The 16,981-nt window shown below is 39.2% G+C and overlaps 1 protein-coding gene across 1 annotated transcript; it reads left to right on the top strand.

Moving 5' to 3' along the window:
* The first annotated feature begins 394 nt into the window (after positions 1–394).
* Positions 395–12,625, top strand: CISD2 (CDGSH iron sulfur domain 2). Its single transcript, XM_075201003.1, has 3 exons — positions 395–609; positions 5,230–5,444; positions 11,418–12,625. Exons 1-3 carry the CDS (start codon positions 507–509, stop codon positions 11,505–11,507), a joined length of 408 nt encoding a protein of 135 aa, XP_075057104.1. The 5' UTR covers positions 395–506; the 3' UTR covers positions 11,508–12,625.
* Positions 12,626–16,981: the final 4,356 nt, after the last annotated feature.

Raw genomic sequence — 16,981 nt, 5'->3', positions numbered from 1 at the left:
TGTAGCAATAACATTTTGCTGGAGGTCTCACTAGCACATGAACACTGCAACTGGAAACCCAACAGTTACACTTTCATCAAATAAAAGAATAAAGAAAAAAAACACCCTGTAATAAATACACGTCTAAGTTCCTAAAAATGAGGCTAAAATGTTGACGTTACACTTTCATATTGCTTTTTGCTATGTTTCTGTGTTTTTTTTTCACTCGCATGTCTATATCTATATATTTACATAGTTTATTACGCATATTCTTTGTATATAATGTGTTGTGATACATATTTTGGGGAACAAATTAAGTTGTCTAAGTGACTGACTGACACATCACAGCGCTGATATCTCTCAGGCTGTCAGTGAACTCTGCATTGTCCCTGAGAGACGGAGGAGGAGGAGCGGTATACTGAGAGAAGGAGGAACACTGAGGGGTCAGGAGCAGCCCTGTCTACCAGGAAGAGAACTGTCCTCTCTTAGCTGCCTTTGCCCGGGAACAGATAAAGTAGACTGACGAGATGGTATTGGAGATCATAGCTCGGGTGATCAAGGTGCAGCTTCCAGCCTATCTGAAGAGGCTGCCGGTACCTGACAGTATCGCCGGCTTTATCAGGTTAACAGGTAACTGGATAGGGCTGCAGTGCTCAGTCAGGGCCTGCAGACTTACAATGAGACTAAAAGAAAGTAACTTTATGTCCTGGCAGAGATCTCACATGTGGCCCTCAGCAAAACGGTTTTATATGCCCGAACGTTCACGTCCAGTGTGCAGAATACATGTATTAGTGTGCTCGAGCAGGCGATAATGAGAGATATAAACATGTCTTGTTGTTTTCCTGGCAGTAGGTACAAAAACACGTGTATACTGGTATATACTATGTATGTGCATTTATTATAGGGATCTTAAACATAATACTTTTAAGCAAAACAACCTAAAATGAGTAAAAACAAACAAAAAAAAACTAGTGATCTCTTCAGTTATACCAGTGAAACCTTGCTTTATTTATTCTTGATTTATTAAGTTTTAAAATAATGTATTGTGTGAGCAGTAAACATCGTCTTGATAACCTATTTAAGCCCCCTTGCCAACCTATATTAAAATCACGTTTTTACTAGTTAAAGCATGTAAATGGGTATGGGAATATAGCCTATTATGAACAATGACCACATGTCCACTTGCCTTAGCTGTTGGACTTGGGGGTTCTGCACTTTCTTTTGGATTTCAAGTGAATACAAGAAGGTCAATGGAGTGCCCTCCATTGACACCACACTACCTCCCCAAGTACAATCGTTGGTTACCACCGTATTGCAAACATGCCTTTTACATGTGGGGTATATATACATGCGCACATTTCATGCTCTCATGATAAGTCCCACCTTAGCTGCGTGAACCCTATGTAGAATGGTCCAGCAGTTCACACAAGTATAGTGAAAGCTAGAGGAATTTTGGATGCAAGGCAAATGCAATTTACTTTTGTGATCATTTAAGCTTACTGTCTTCAAGCAGTTCAGTGAGCCCTACTTACAGTGCTGGTTAAACTGCCTGCACCAAACAGCGACCCATAGGCAGAATACTCCAGCAGTTCACACATACATTCATAGTGATAGTTATAGAGATTGTTGGCACAAGGCAATATATGTCATGCTGCATTTGTGATTCATCCACCATTCATTCTTCAAACAGTGAAATGAACCCTATTTGAAGTCTTTGTTAAGCTGCGTTCACAAACTGGTGAACGCACCGGAGAGAGGACATATTAGAGGTACTTTTTATATGTGTGAGCCCATAGTCCTGTGTTTTTTCAAAACTCAAGACCTATGACCTAGAAGGGGTCCCTGTACTTGTATTATTTTACTTGTGAACATCAGAAATCCTGGGCACCAGACCCATACCCCTATATACTTAACAGAGGTGGGGTGGGGGTTGATATTAAAAAATGTCTAACAAAACCCATCCCTTTTAAACCCGATTGTACAATTTGTTCTTTCGTTCTGCAGAAGCATAGACAATTAAAGTGCTACACAGTAATAATGTTCAGCCTAGTAATATTCCATTTGTGAGTACAACAATGGTGTACTCAGAGCTTTTTATTTCACACATTGCAAGAACTTTGTAGTAGGGTATTTAATACATGAAGGACAGATTAACATGATATCAAAATTAATTGTTTAAATTATTGAACAATTTGCTTAATTGGTAGGCAATAAATTACCACTGAAATCAAATGATGTGACATACAAAGGGTATGTGTGACTTGCTGGTCCATATTTCCTCATCAGTACCACTTTATGTACGATAATAATAGGTAGTTGGAACAGCCATCTTTTGTCCCTCCTACTGCAAAGTGATAAAGACACGGGCAGACATGTATTTATCATGTGATCTGTGCAACATGAATATAGTTTGAAATTGACCCTAGTCTGTGTGTGTGTGTTGACCCTAGTCTGTGTGTGTGTTAGGGAATTTAGACTGTAAGCCCCAATGGGGCAGTGACTGTTGTGAGCGAGTTCTCTGTACAGCGCTGCTGAATTAGTGGTGCTATATAAATAAATGATGATGATGATAGGGAGTGCAAATCTATGTTCAGCATCAAAGCCATTCATGTAGTTGTTAGGTGGAAATTAGAGTAACAGTAACATTCATTCCATATTCTTCTAACGTCTGTACAGTATATTATCAGGGGTGACATTGAGCAGACATTTGCTTATAATTTACATACACATTTTATGATGCTTATCTAAGTTAAATATATTTTTAACAATGAAGCTTTTGTATATCATCAATAACACTGTTTTCCCTTGTTCTGTATATTTCTGAGGGTGGTAAAACTTTTGGCAACCACTAGGGTGTCAATTGTTTTTTGGCCTTTGTTGCATACAGTTCATAGGATATGGTGGCTAGTGGTTAGCACTTCTGCCTCACAGCACTGGGGTCATGAGTTCAATTCCTGACCATGGCCTTATCTGTGTAGAGTTTGTATGTTCTACCAGTGCTTGTGTGGGTTTCCTCCAGGTGCTCCGCATTCGTCCCACACTCCAGAAACATACTAGTAGGTTAATTGGCTGCTATCAAATTGACCCTAGTCTCACTTTGTATGTATGTATGTGTGTGTTTGTTAGGGAATTTAGACTGTAAGTACCAGTGGGGCAGGGACTGATGTGAGCGAGTTCTCTGTGCAGCGCTGCGGAATTAGTAGCGCTATATAAATAGATGATGATGATGATGATGCACTTGTCAAATACAGCAACAGCATTTAAGTGGACTTGTTATCAACATGGTGTGTATGTTCATTGTGTGGTATAAAGGACATGCTGCATAATAAATCATGAAAAGGGTTAAACAGACAGATGAAACCTTAGATGCTAAATAAGTAAATGAAATACATTTTATATATAATTTGCAGGTGCTGCCAATAAGAGAATGTGCTATCTCTAAATTTCAAAACTAAGACATAAAAACAATCTGGCTGCGCTCCAAAATTCTTCTATTGTGGGGATAGTAATATTTAAAAAAATCGAATATATGGCAGAAACTTGGTAAATTTAAAAATCAATGTGTATTTATTTATGACATAATAAAAATATATTCTGTTACAAACAGCATGAAAAGTCCATAGAAGTCATATAGCTATTTTGGTGGGTAAGCAGATGAAGTATTATCTCATAAAGTCTGAAAATCCTAAGAAGAGAGCCTAAGATATCCTGAAATATCTTCTTTAAGCAGTGTTATGTGTCAATGGAAAACTTGCTGTCCCTCTGTTTTATTAGCTTTGAAGCAAATGAAAAAGCTGGCAGTTATCTCCTCACTCATGAGACTTGACGATTGATTGCGCCTCTCCAAGATGAAAAATGTATATAAATCCACTAAAGATATAGCCAGAAGAAGACTCTTCTGTATAGACAAATGTTGTATAGATAAATTATCATTTAAGTTTTCCATGACACGTAAACCTATGTCCTCTAATTGGATAAAAGTAATCGCTAATAAAAAGGTTTGTTCTATACCATCAGAGAGATACTGGCACAAAGAAATTATAATAAACTGACACAAAAAAATGAATAAGAAAATTATTTACACAACTTCAGAAAATAAGATTGTCACAAATAAATTATTCCCTGGATATAAGCATGGAGACCCCATTCAAGCCTGCTGTGTTTCAGGTTGAATCATGCATTCTAGAGCCTACATGGAGGAGACAGATTTTCATCACCCAACAGAGATCCAAATGCATCTTTCACTTTGCACTCTATATATAGCTGCTTCACTGAAATAATTGATTGGAATACTAATTTTGGACAGTAGATGGCAGTAGTACTTTATAGCGTGAACTATATTTACTATTTTATTTACTTTATTGATATATTTATAAGGATCTCTAACAGAACAAAAGAATGCTTAACCTATTTCAGTCAATTTCTAAGTGGTAAGATGAGCGTATGTCTGCTTTAAAGCTTTCATTATAGGTAAAACGTAATATGTTAAAGTTTTGTTTTACAGATATAGGCTTAGTATCACTTCTGTGTTACATAAACCGATCAGCCCCAACATTAAAACCATTGACAAGGGAATAATATTGATTATCTCATTACAATGGCATCTGTCAACAGGTGTTTATATTTAGGTAGCAAGTGAACAGTCGGTTCTTGAAGTTGATGTGTTGGAAGCAGGAAACATGTATGGAATCTGAGTGACTTTGACAAGGGCCAAATTATAATGACAGAGGACTGGCATCTCTAAAATGGCAGGTCTTGTGGGGTGTTTCCGGTATGCAGTGATTAGTACCTACCTACCAAAAGTGATCCAAGGAAGGACAACTGGCCACAGGGTCATGGGCGCTCAAGGCTCATTGATGTGTGTGGGGAGCGAAGGCTAGCCCATCTGGTCCAATCCCACAGAAGAGCTGGCTAAGATAGAAAGTGTCAGAACACACAGTGCATCGCAAATTGGCGCGTAGCTACTGACCGGAAAACATGCCATCCTGCTAGTAGTTTCACTAAGTTCTGAGTTGAATGCAGAGTACTACTTGTCACTAAATGGAAACAACGATCTTAAAGGCTAACTCCAGCATTCATATATTTCCCCCATATATTGTATATGGCTTAACTAAAATTAACCACTCCACTTAGCTCAAATAGTTTCAAGTCAAAGGTCTTTATATAAATCATCGGGTGCATGTAAGGAAAGCATTGTGTGTTGAATTAATGTAAATTTTTTCTTTTTTTACATAAACCTGTTTTCTCCAGTTTCAGAATGGCTGCAGATATTGCCATTCCTGGGTGTCCTTGCACTGCTGGGCTACCTTGCAATTCGACCATTCCTGCTGAAGAAGAAGCAACAGAAGGACAGTCTGATTAATCTTAAAATCCAAAAGGAGAATCCTAAAGTAGTGAATGAAATAAATATAGAAGACCTGCATATTGCCAAAGCAGCTTACTGCCGATGTTGGCGCTCTAAAACGGTGAGTAGAAGAGGTGCCATGCAATTATAGCTATGGAGATGCAGCAAAGTCAAAAAGGCATTTTTAAAGCTTTCCCATGTATATGATCCATTATTATTAGTATTCATTTTTATTTATAGGGCGCCACTAGGTGTCCGTAGCACCGTACAGGGACAAACAAAATTACAATACGAGGTGAGACAGCACAGTACAGTAAACAAAACTAGTTTTTACTGTGCTTAGTTTTTTTAAATCTTCTGTTCACCCCTCTCCCGGTGGTAGTCACCATATCGAAGAAACCCTGTGTTGATTTGATGTGGAATGACCCAGGTTTGATAGACGACCCAGACCTTAGAAGCTCTCAGTTGGAACAACAAGAAATCTAACCTGACTACTTCCCAGGGATTGGTCTTCCTGTTTGACTCCAGCCTGCAATGGGTGTTTTCCCACAGGAAAAAAAATGCTCTCTTTACAGGGGCTTGTGAAGTCCCTGATAGCTTGCCGACTGGTGTTGGTTCACTTTTGCATGAAAGTCTTGGTCAACATGGACTCTATCTTTGCGGGTGATGATCCAATCAGGCAGTGGCATATATCAATCATCAGGGAGGAACTAAGAGTTCATGTCCATGAGAGAAACCTGCAGTATCATGCAGTGGACAGAATGAAATGTTTAATGTATTGCGGTTTGTTCACGCCAGGGGTGGAGAACTTGGAAACAGATATTTTCAGCAGCCAGGCCCTTCAGTCAGGGGAATGGTCCCTTAACCTGGAAATCTTCCAGGGGATAGTGGATAGGTGGAGTCAGCAAGATGTTGACATCTAGGTTGAACTACAAGATGGAGCGTTTCTCCAGATCAAGGGATTCAAAGGTGTTATTGGTAGACACCATGTCGGTAGCTTGGGACTTCAGTCTGATTTACCATTTCCCTCCTAGTGCAATTCTTCCTCGAGTGCTAAAGAAGGTAAAAGGATTATCTGTTCAGCTGATTCTTGTGGCACTGGATTGGCTTAGAAGGTTGTGGTACACAAACATTCTTTGCATGGTGGAGGGCCAGTTGTGGCATCTGCCTTTAAGACCAGACCTACTAAGGCAGGGACCTTTGCACCATTAAAGTTTACCTTGGCTGGCTTAGCAAAGGAAGGGTTATCCTACTGCTACTGTGCTCTTGGCCAGTTGACTTTTCTTGCAGGTGGATCTGGATGGGAACTTGAGCCTTAGGGCAGAATCCTTAACCTTCAAGCAGCTATCTATTTTCTTTCAGAGAAAACTGGCACTTTTTCCAGAGGTGCAGACTTTCTTTCTTTATTTCTTTCTTTCTGTTGGACATTTCCACAGAGTTTTGGAACTGGGGATTTTGTCTTGTAGATCTTCGGGCTGTTCTTAGAACTAAGGTTTCTTTTACAGCCCAAAGAAGTCTCCAAGTTCCATCTTAATCACACATTGTAAGCTCTGCTTTAGACCTGGGGTAAGCCTTCAGAGGAAGAGGGCTCTCCTCACTCTGGACATGGCCAGGGCCCTGAGAACATGTATCCACAGGACCCTTGAAGTGTGTAGGACAGATCACCTCTTGGTCCTCTTTGATGCCCAGAAGAGAGGTTGACCGCCGTCTAAACAGACCATTGCTGAGCGGATTACTTTGGTAATTCATCAGGCTTACGTTGGCAGGGCAGCCTGTTCCCTAAAAGTGATGCATCATTCTACTACATCGGTGGGTGCTTTTTGGGCGATGCGGCACAGGGCCTTGGCTGAGCAGTTGTACCAGGCGACCACCTGGTCTTCGGGAAACATGTTCATAAAATTCTATAGCTTTAAATTTTTTGCTTCCAAAGATGCTAATTTTGGACATAAGGTTGCTGTGCACCACTCCCTCTGATCATACCCTGCGATCAGGACAGCTTTGAGAAGTCACCAGTGTTCCCCCCCCCCCCCCCCCCTGTGGATGAAAAATAAAATAGGATTTTTATACTTGTTAATTTTTATACTATGTTAAATCCTTTTCTCTGAGTCAAACGGAGGACACTGGACGTCCATTCTGTACGCTCTTGTTCTTGTTTTGTTCCTAGTTCTTCACTGGTCTTGTTGGGTTCCTGTTTCTTTTTTCTTGTTGAAGAATACACTTCTCTATTCTCTCATGTTCTATACTTCTATTTCTGTCTTTGTTAGACAAATACTGAAGTCCTGGCTGTCTGTGGGCATATAGAGGGGGAGGAGCTTGAACTTTTAGAGAGAGATTTAAAGTGCCCAGGCTCCTCTACCCCACCTCTAGTGTCCCCCATTGTGCTCTGAGAGAAGAAGTTCATAGAAGTATAAAAATCCACTTTGTAGCAGTGACCTATAGTTATCATAATCCCAAAACATTATTGATCATCCATAATCAAACCACAAAATATAGTTGATTGCTAGTCTGCAGTTGTCAATTGATTTTTTTTAATTTTTTTTTAATAAAATTGATTTTATAAATCTATTTAATCTCAAAAGTTGGTTATGCATTTTACAATCCTGTTGTCTGGTATAAGCACTAAATTAATAGATCCTTTTCCAGTTTGGCCTCAAATGCCAATTGTGCAAATCCAGCCGTTTTGTGGGTGAGCTAAACATACTGATTTTTGAGGGCCCAGTATTTCAAGTCACTGATGAACTCACATGTGGAGAGAGGTGGTCATTGAACGGCAAGATTTGATTTTCATTGGGCTGGAAAAATATTAGTTTTGGCATCAACAGAGTTCCACTTTTGTCTGAAATCCTCAAATTAGCCATCAATTCAGTGTGTTTGTGGATAGCTTTACTATGCAAATGGTCTCAGCTACTCATGTAGAAAGTTGTATTGTCAGACATCGCTTCGTGAAATAACAAGACGCTCGGCAACAAGCCAGCTCTAATTTGCAATGTCATTACCACATTACTTGAGTACACTGAACTTTGACATAGTTTATGATGTTTAAATATTTGAATTTTTAGGGTATTTTTCTACCAACTGTGTAGTATAAGTATATGTGTTTATTGTCATAGCACAATTACTGGTGTGTAATTTACTTAACCTTTCAGTGAAGTTTTATATTTTTTTTTATTGCAAAACTCACCATTCAAATTTAAAGCTTTACTTTAGTCCAGTGCGGTCCAACTTCTTTGGTACAGAGCGCCATATTTTCTTGATGATGTACAATTGAAAAAATTATTTTTGTAACAGTTCAGTTCTCCCCAATTTCCTAAAATAAAAAGTAATCACACAAGCTGCATTGTGCCCCTTTTGGATAAAAAGCAGATCTATCCAAGAAACACATTGTCCTACATCCAAGGAAGACAATATTAGTCAATATAACTTAGTACAAAGTAACCTAAATATATCAGTATAACTTAAACTAATTTAAAGATAGTAAAACTTCAGTTATTCAGAACCGCATAAGTAGTACTCTGCAGAACAGAATAATAGTATAAAGTAAATAAATTGCATCCAGAAAATAGAATAAAAAACAGGAGTGGGGATGGGGTACTCTGCACTGGAAGATCAGACGCTGAGAACTGTGTGCTGGACAAAAGAAGTTACACTGTGCAGTTGTCCATGCATACAAAATAGTCATTTGTTTCATGTTTTTAAGAAGCATGGAACGCAGAAGTGGCACTATGTGGCTTTCATGCAAAATAAGTTATTTAAAACAATAGAAATAGTGCAGAGAAGGTATACATGGGAAAAAAATGTAATCCAGCATAAAAATACAAGAGATGTCCAATTCATAATTCTCCAATTTATCCCCACCCCATGTTTTCCTATATACATGCCTATTTGCTTGTATTTTTTTCTAATTTAGTTGGTGTCGGCAGATTACGCCATATTTCTACCTCCAGTGGTTTTAAACTTCCTTATTTGTTATACAGATGGGTCAAATTTTTTAGAACTGGTTGTCCAAAAGCTAACAATCCTTTTAATAAACTTGAAATATCTTGTTATATTTGTATCACTAGTGGTGAAGGGACTTACCAAAAAATGACATAAAATATAAATTTCAAAATCATACAGACGCAAACAAAAGAGAGAAAAATGCAGCCCTTGCCTCTCGCTATAGTCACACCTCCTACACAAAGATATGTAACCGAAAAAAAAATGGAGAAGGAGAAATAGGTGCTTACTCGTATAATAGCACAGAAATCTATATATATGACATAATCAGTCTTCATGTCAATGGAAAAAAGTCTTATCTGTCTCAATTACAAACTAGGAAAAGAGCATAAAGGGATCCTGTAGATGTATTAATTGTTTTGATGTCTCAACATTACTCACATTACCGTAGATCTGCTTATTTACTCCGACTTTATAGAAGAAACCTCCCATCGGTAGCAAAAGACAAAATATTTCGGGATGGGAATCCATCACTTTCTTGCTGAAATATGTATGGTTATGACTGGTACTGTAGCTTTCCACCTTCAAATTCCTCACTCCAGGTGTTTTAATGGGATATACTCCACCCGACATGCAAGGAGAAAAAAAGAAACATGCACATACTGTGATACCGTGGATAAAAATCAAGCAAAACACTATGCTTTTATTCAACTCCCATTTAAAACATTGTTAGATGTACAAATAATACAATTTCCGAGACAGACATACAGGAATCCGTACCAGATAAATGGAGATATAAAGCATCCACAATAAAAAAACAGTGCCCGTCCAAAAAAAGAGAGCTGCTAAAACCGGAACATAAGGATTGTTCTGTAATATTCATGGAATGTCATTCGTCTTCCCCGTCAACGCACCAACACGTTTCAACTCGCATACGAGTCTTTCGCAAGGTTTTTCGGTTACACCAAAAAAAATGAGCCCACAACGCATTCAGTGTCCTCACCCTAATTAAAATGAACTTGTCCCTACACATACTCTTTGAGAAGGCCCATCACACTCAAGGCCTCTTTAACTAACATTGCATTTAGGTGCATTGAATCACAGCAACCAATCTGCAATCTAACTTTTGCAAGATAGAATGGAAGTAAGCATCTGGTTGCTATGATTTAGTGCAAATTATGCACTTAAATGCATTGTGTTACATGTCCCTGCTTATATGAAGAAACAATAGAAATTAAGGGGTAAATGTATGGAGCTCCGGGGTCTTCAACACCCACGAATTCGGTGTCTTCAGCACTTAAATTTAAAGCGGCGCTGCCTTGTAAAGGGAAACTTCCCTTTACAAGGCAGCGCCACTTTAAATTAAAGCGCTGAAGACGCCGAACTTGCGGGTGTTGAAGAACCCGGAGCTTCATACATTTACCCCTAAATCTAGCTATTCCATCCATTATAATTTCAGGGCTACTGGCCAGTGAAGTCAAGTGACAGTTGAAGCCATGTGGTTTGTCATTAAAACTGTTTGGTTTCCTTATTACCCAGACACCAGGAAAACTTTCAATTAGATAAACTGCTGGTTACTATAACTTCTCATGATGCACCAAGATCTGTTGTTGAAGCTTGGTGGGCTGGATGTAGCCCACAGGCCACCAGTTGAACAGTACTAATTTAATAAAAAAATACTATGAGGACACAATCATCTGTCATAACCTTGGAAAATCAGTTAAGTGTCTTTACAGTATATAATACAGTTTATAAACTTTTTGGTGAGGTTGGCTGTGTTAGTACAACTATATTTTTCTGTTGCTTTTTCATTGTTCTGCTTTCATTGCAAAAGGGGTTTTAAGAAGATATGAGCTTGGTAAAAATCCTGATATTCTTGCTCATGACATGGTTACAACTTTCAGGAGCTAAATTGCAAAAATGTTCTTATCATTTGATTCTTTCCTTAATTTTAATAGGGTTCTGATTCTGCTTTTCCGCTAAACGTATTTAGTAGAGTCCGACTGTATTGATTTGGTAAATCCGATGTTCTTTGTGAAACATGTATTTAGCAAATTGTCACTTTTCTCATAATCCATATTTTTTCCCAAAATGTGTATTAAGCTTCCTTGATTAATGCTGTGTTTAATTCCTGAACATTATTTTGTCTCCTTTACAGTTTCCGGTCTGTGATGGCTCTCATAACAAACACAACGAGTTAACTGGAGACAACGTGGGGCCACTCATCCTCAAAAAGAAAGAAGTATAATACATGTCAAAGTCTGCCGTCCATTTAGAAATTAATGTCTTTGTCCATTTTGCAAAACAAGCCTTGGAAAAGAAAAGTATTTTGAAAGGCCTTTTTTTTACTGAATTATTTCAGTATATTGAATGTTCAAAGTGAATACTTGGTACCTAAATTGATGGAATTGTATATGGAATGATTGAGTAGTTTGGCTCTTACAAACTTCAAGTGAAATGCCTTTAGAAGGCACGAATAAAAACCTGTACCACCAGCAAATGAGGGAACATGTACACTTATAAAAGGTCTTATAAAATGTCTTCACTTGTCTCTGTAGAGCAGGACTGGCCAACCTGTGGCTCTCCAGGTGTTGTGAAACTACAAGCCCCAGCTCGATAGCTGGGATTTGTAGTTTCACAATATCTAGAGAGCCACAGGTTGGCCAGGGCTTCTGTAGAGTGACTTAAAACAGACTATAATAATTTTTTTCTTTTTTCTTTTGTTTTTCTTTTACAACCCTGTTTTTACAGCAAGTCAATAGTCCATGATAAGACCAGTAAACTATAGTTACATTTGAAAACAGTTTTATTTTGTGTAGCGGTAAAGTTCCTCCTGTTAATTGTGCTCAGGTGTCGTATCTACAGAAACTGCAGCTGCACAGACAACAGTCGAGATGCTGCAGGTTGTCTAGCCCAAAGCTTTGTACAATCAGACAATTAATATGTGGACCACAGGTACTAGCGACCAGAGCTTCACAATAGGGCATCCTGTTACCATGTTCATATTTGTGTGTGTGTTGAGAAAGAAACACTGGTTTTCAGTGTTCTGACATTGCAATGGGAGAAATTTATGAAGCTGGTGCAAGGAAACAGATAGTATTGGCCATGGAGTCTAACTGACATTTCTAGTACAGTTCAGAGCCAAGAAAATACCTGGTTGTTCTGGCCTACACAACCTTGTCCTTTGCACCTGTTGTAATAAACGTGCGCTATTACATCAAGAACTCTCTCTCTCGACCTCTCGACTTTCATTTCATTTGGTGTACACAGGCAAAGGAAACAAAGTAAAAACTACACTTCTTAAAATAACTTTAGTAAATTAACATTACATCTAGTTCCTCAATAAAAATGATCTTGTGAAACAGACTTTAGCTTGATGTGTTTTTTTGGGTTTTTTTGTGACTATTGTTTTCTTTAAAATGAATTGTCCTCCATACCCGCCCTTGCCACTAGTATCTGCTGTAACCTGGGATAAACACAGCCCATAAGTGTGCCTCAATAATGTCAACATTATCCAATATCTACAGTATCTGTATCCATAAATTGTGCATCCAATGATAAACTTGGATGAAAGTTTAAACAATTAAAATTTACAAATTAGTTAACTTTGTTTTTAGTTTTATTCATTCCTAACTCTATTATTCAAATTTAACTGCACTGATTAATTGGTAAAACCTTTTGCAACCGAGAACATAATCGCTTCTATTAACATTTTTGTTACTTTTATTTTGTTGTTATGGAAGCCAGGACGTAATCACTCTGATAAAGTGGAATCACACTAACCAATTAAGAAAACTGTGATAGGTGGCGTATACATATTAGCATAGCACAGCAAAATGTTAAGGGCACTGTGCTTGAAGAAGCTTACTTCAATTAGGACCACTAAGTGTGTGTGCTCCCCGTGTTCGCATGGGTTTCCTATCGCAGTCTAAAAACACACTGGTAGGTTTGCCACAGAATGGACACTAATGTTTGTATGGTAAGGAATTTAGAATTATATATTATATTATAATGGAGCAGCGACTGATGGAATTGAGTCACTATTTTCTGGAAGTGATACATATGGTATAACTATATATATATAAACTAGAATAATGTGAAAAGAATGAGAAACCTCCTGTCATTGAGATGGGTGACCTGCGGCTCCCAGCTGTTGTGTAGCTAGGTTGCAGTATGCCTTCATTGCTGGACCATGTCATTATCACAACACCTCGAGGGCCACATGGTTTTAAAGGAGTAATATTGGCAGCAGTTGATAAGAAAGCAAGAGGGGAGCCTATTGAACAATTGAATAAGCCTATTTGTAGGACGTGGGACTTTTTGATGGAATAGTAAAGTCATAAAAAAAAATTGAATTTGCTAACTTCAGAGTGCTCACCTTGTCCTAATCATGTACTCCTGTACTGTCCTCTTCCTCTATATATAGATCCCGGTGTCTGAAGTCAGAATTGTTCTAGGGCCTTCAGTCATCAGTGTCTGCATTCAGGGAATAATGGTTGCTAACCCTCCACCTTAACCCTGTTTTCTCTGCACCAGTCAGCCAACTTGCTCAATTGCCTTGAAGAACATCTCTATGGGTGGTTTGACAATGGAGTGACTGAATTCTTATGGGGTTTTTTCTCAGCCTTAAAAATTCACCACTGTATTTCACCCCATAAAACATAAGTTTCTCCAAAGCTGAAGTGATCATGAGGCCGGAAAAGTATCTATACAGGAGCAATGGACCCAGTTTATGATGCGCACTAGAGACATTATTAAGATTTAGGAGTAAGGCTGGTTGAAGGTGCAATTTTTGCACTTTGGGAAAGCTGTGATGCACTGCAGAGTGGCAGATTTAAAATGTGCAGAGACTTAGATTTGGAAGAGGTGCACAGACTAGCTATACTACAGACCACAGTGTAAAAATAAAGTTAACCATTATTTGAGTGCTACATTCAAAAATTGACTTTCCATGCATGGAGAAAAAATACATGTGCACCACATACATCACAACATGTTACAAATCTGCAGCCTTCAGCTGGATTTGCTCCTAACTCTGAGAGCCTAGATGCACAACACAAAAGGTTTTGGATTTGCATCAGTGAGTCCATGGGATAAATTTATCAAGCTGCATGTTTGAGAAAGTAGAGATGTTGCCTATAGCAACCAACCAGATTCTAGCTGTCATTTTGTAGCATGTACTAAAAAAGTTATAACTAGAATCTGATTTGGTTGCTACAGGCAACACCTCCACTTTTTCAAATGTGCAGCTTGATAAATTTAGCCCCATGGGTTCTGCTCATGTGCATATTAAGGTGCTCTGCCAACTCTGCTCCCGTAAAAAGACTGCACCCTAGAAGAAAACATGTCTCAATAAAAGAACACAATCTGCTAGCTTACAGCTGGTGCAAAAATGTACCTTTTTCTGAGGTAGAAGTGTCTGAGTCTTCTGCACCATAAAGAGCTCTCAAAATATACAAATAAGAAATAACCTTGTGGCGCTAGATATGGCAGTAGTCAGAGGACACCTACTTCTTATGCTAGTGGGAGGATCGGAATTAGTAAGTCGGGGCAGGCTGTGGTTCACAGGTGCACAAAAAAACCCCCAAAAGTGGGAGGAGCATGTTTTGGGGGCGGCCGCAGATATAAAAGTCCCTCTCTCCAGGGGAGGTGGTCTAGTACGCTAGCTCCGGTAAAGGTCTCGGCAGATTCGCTGCAGTCCCTTCTCAGCACGAACCGTCCAGCCGGGATCACTCTCAAAGCCCTTGAACAGTGGGGATAGAGCAGTGAGTTAGCAGTAAAACTGTGAGTACGGTGTCACAGTATAAGGACCAAGGGCTAGATTTACTATCAGGCGTGATGCATGGCGGCTTCAAACCGCCATGCATCGCGGCGGTTTTCCGGCGTGTTTGCATTGCAAACAGCCGGATTTACTAATGGGCGCTTGTCAGCTTCAATTCGAAGCCGCCGGCGATGTAACGGCGGGATGTAATGCTCAAAGCCGCCGGCGGCTTTGAATAGAACATGGCGCTTTTGCTTTAAATGACGGCGCTTTTGTGTAAAGGCGGTTTTTTTGAAAATTACACCTGTCTCCTGGCCTGTTACTATTGGCTATTTTAAAAATCAGGAGATTTGACATCACAAGCCCTATATAAACCACTGGCCTGACACTTTTTCTTTGATAGGGGTTTGAGGAGTTTTTTGAGAGGAGTTTGGAGGATAGTGGTTTGCTGAGAGTTGGTGAGAGTTGGAGTTTGGTGGATTGGTGGAGCGATATCTGTTTGAAGTGTGAGTAGTCCTGTGGTTTTTTCCTGTTTTGTACATTTATTTTCTCATTTATTTTCTGTCTTGTATTTTTTGTATTTGTCCTTTGTCTGTGTTACTTGTGTGTGACTGTGTGGAGAGTGTGTCTGTAGGTAGTGTAGTTTGTTCTTTGTGTTTGTAAGTCCTTCAGTGTTTTGTGTTTTTCTGTCTTCTGGGTAAAAATGTCCAGAGATAGGAGGGGAGAACAGGCTGAGGAGAGGGAGATGGAGGTTGAGGGGTCAGAGGAGGGAGAGGGAGAGGTTGAGGAGACAGGACAGGGCAGGAAGACCAAGACAGGGAGGAATGTGCGCTTCTCACATGATGAGAATTGTGTGTTGGTGCACAACATCATTCCCTGCTACGAGGTCATCCTAGGGAACCTGGCAGCCCGGACTCCTCTAAGGCGGCGTCACCAACTGTGGGGGAGAGTCTGTGATGCCGTGAACGCGGTGGGCCCACTGAAGCGGACAGTGGCACACTGCCGCAAGCGCTTCTCTGATATTAAGAGGAGGCTTAAAGAGAAGATGGCCCAGGAAAGGAGGTCGACAAGGCGCACGGGTGGTGGCCCCCCACTTCGTATGGAGTACACCACGTACGAGGAGGAGCTGCGCCAGATAATGCCGGCAGAAATTGTAGAGGGCATAAATGTCCAGGACACCGACTCGCCCTCTTTTGGCCAAGTAGTTGGTGAGTTATTTGTTTTTTTTACCCTAACAGTATTTTAACTGCTTTTCTCTTTTTAAAACTGCTTTTCTCTTTTTAAAACTGCTGTTCTCTTTTTAAAACTGCTTTTCTCTTTTTAAAACTGCTTTTCTCTTTTTAAAACTGCTTTTCTCTTTGCAAACGTTTTTTTTTTTATTTTTTGTTTTCTTTTTCAAAGTGTATATTTGCCTCTAATAGTTTGTAAAGGTTTTTTTTTCTCATAGAAAAAAAAAAAAATTGTAAACACATTTGTGCAATAAACAGTATATTTGGATTTTTTTTTTTTCTGGAAATACATTGTATGCTTTTTCTAATATATCCAGAATCGCCAGGACCGCAGTTCAGTCCCAGTGCCAGACCTACACCTCCACCTTCAGCGAGAGATTCGGGCACAGACGAGCAAGCAGGTGCGTGATTTCTGTTTAGGAGAGAAATAATGGAGTTACTTGATTTTCTGTGCAAATGTTGCTGTCAATGTTGTTTTTTTTTTTTCTTTTTATTGTTTGCAATGAGAAGTTAGGGCTATATTTTACTCAACTGATATGTTGCCTATAGAAACCCATCAGAATATACCTTTACTTTATTTATTGCATTCAACAAAATGACAGCTAAAATCTGATTGGTTGCTATAGGCAACATCTCCACTTTTGATAGCATGCACTTTAGTCAAAATAACCCAGCATGTACTACACAGTCCTAATGATAATGGGTATTAAAAGGATAATAAGTGCATCCGTA

The sequence above is a fragment of the Mixophyes fleayi genome, chromosome 1 (genome assembly GCF_038048845.1).
Source record: "Mixophyes fleayi isolate aMixFle1 chromosome 1, aMixFle1.hap1, whole genome shotgun sequence".
In the NCBI taxonomy this organism is placed as follows: domain Eukaryota; kingdom Metazoa; phylum Chordata; class Amphibia; order Anura; family Limnodynastidae; genus Mixophyes; species Mixophyes fleayi.
This window is presented reverse-complemented; position numbering and strand designations above follow the sequence as displayed.

Excerpts from the sequence above, each read along its gene's own strand:
- CISD2 (XM_075201003.1), top strand. The coding sequence starts at position 507 with ATGGTATTGGAGATCATAGCTCGGGTGATCAAGGTGCAGCTTCCAGCC. Across the intron at positions 610-5,229 it reads CGGCTTTATCAGGTTAACAG|TTTCAGAATGGCTGCAGATA; the intron begins GTAACTGGATAG and ends TGTTTTCTCCAG. Across the intron at positions 5,445-11,417 it reads GATGTTGGCGCTCTAAAACG|TTTCCGGTCTGTGATGGCTC; the intron begins GTGAGTAGAAGA and ends TCTCCTTTACAG.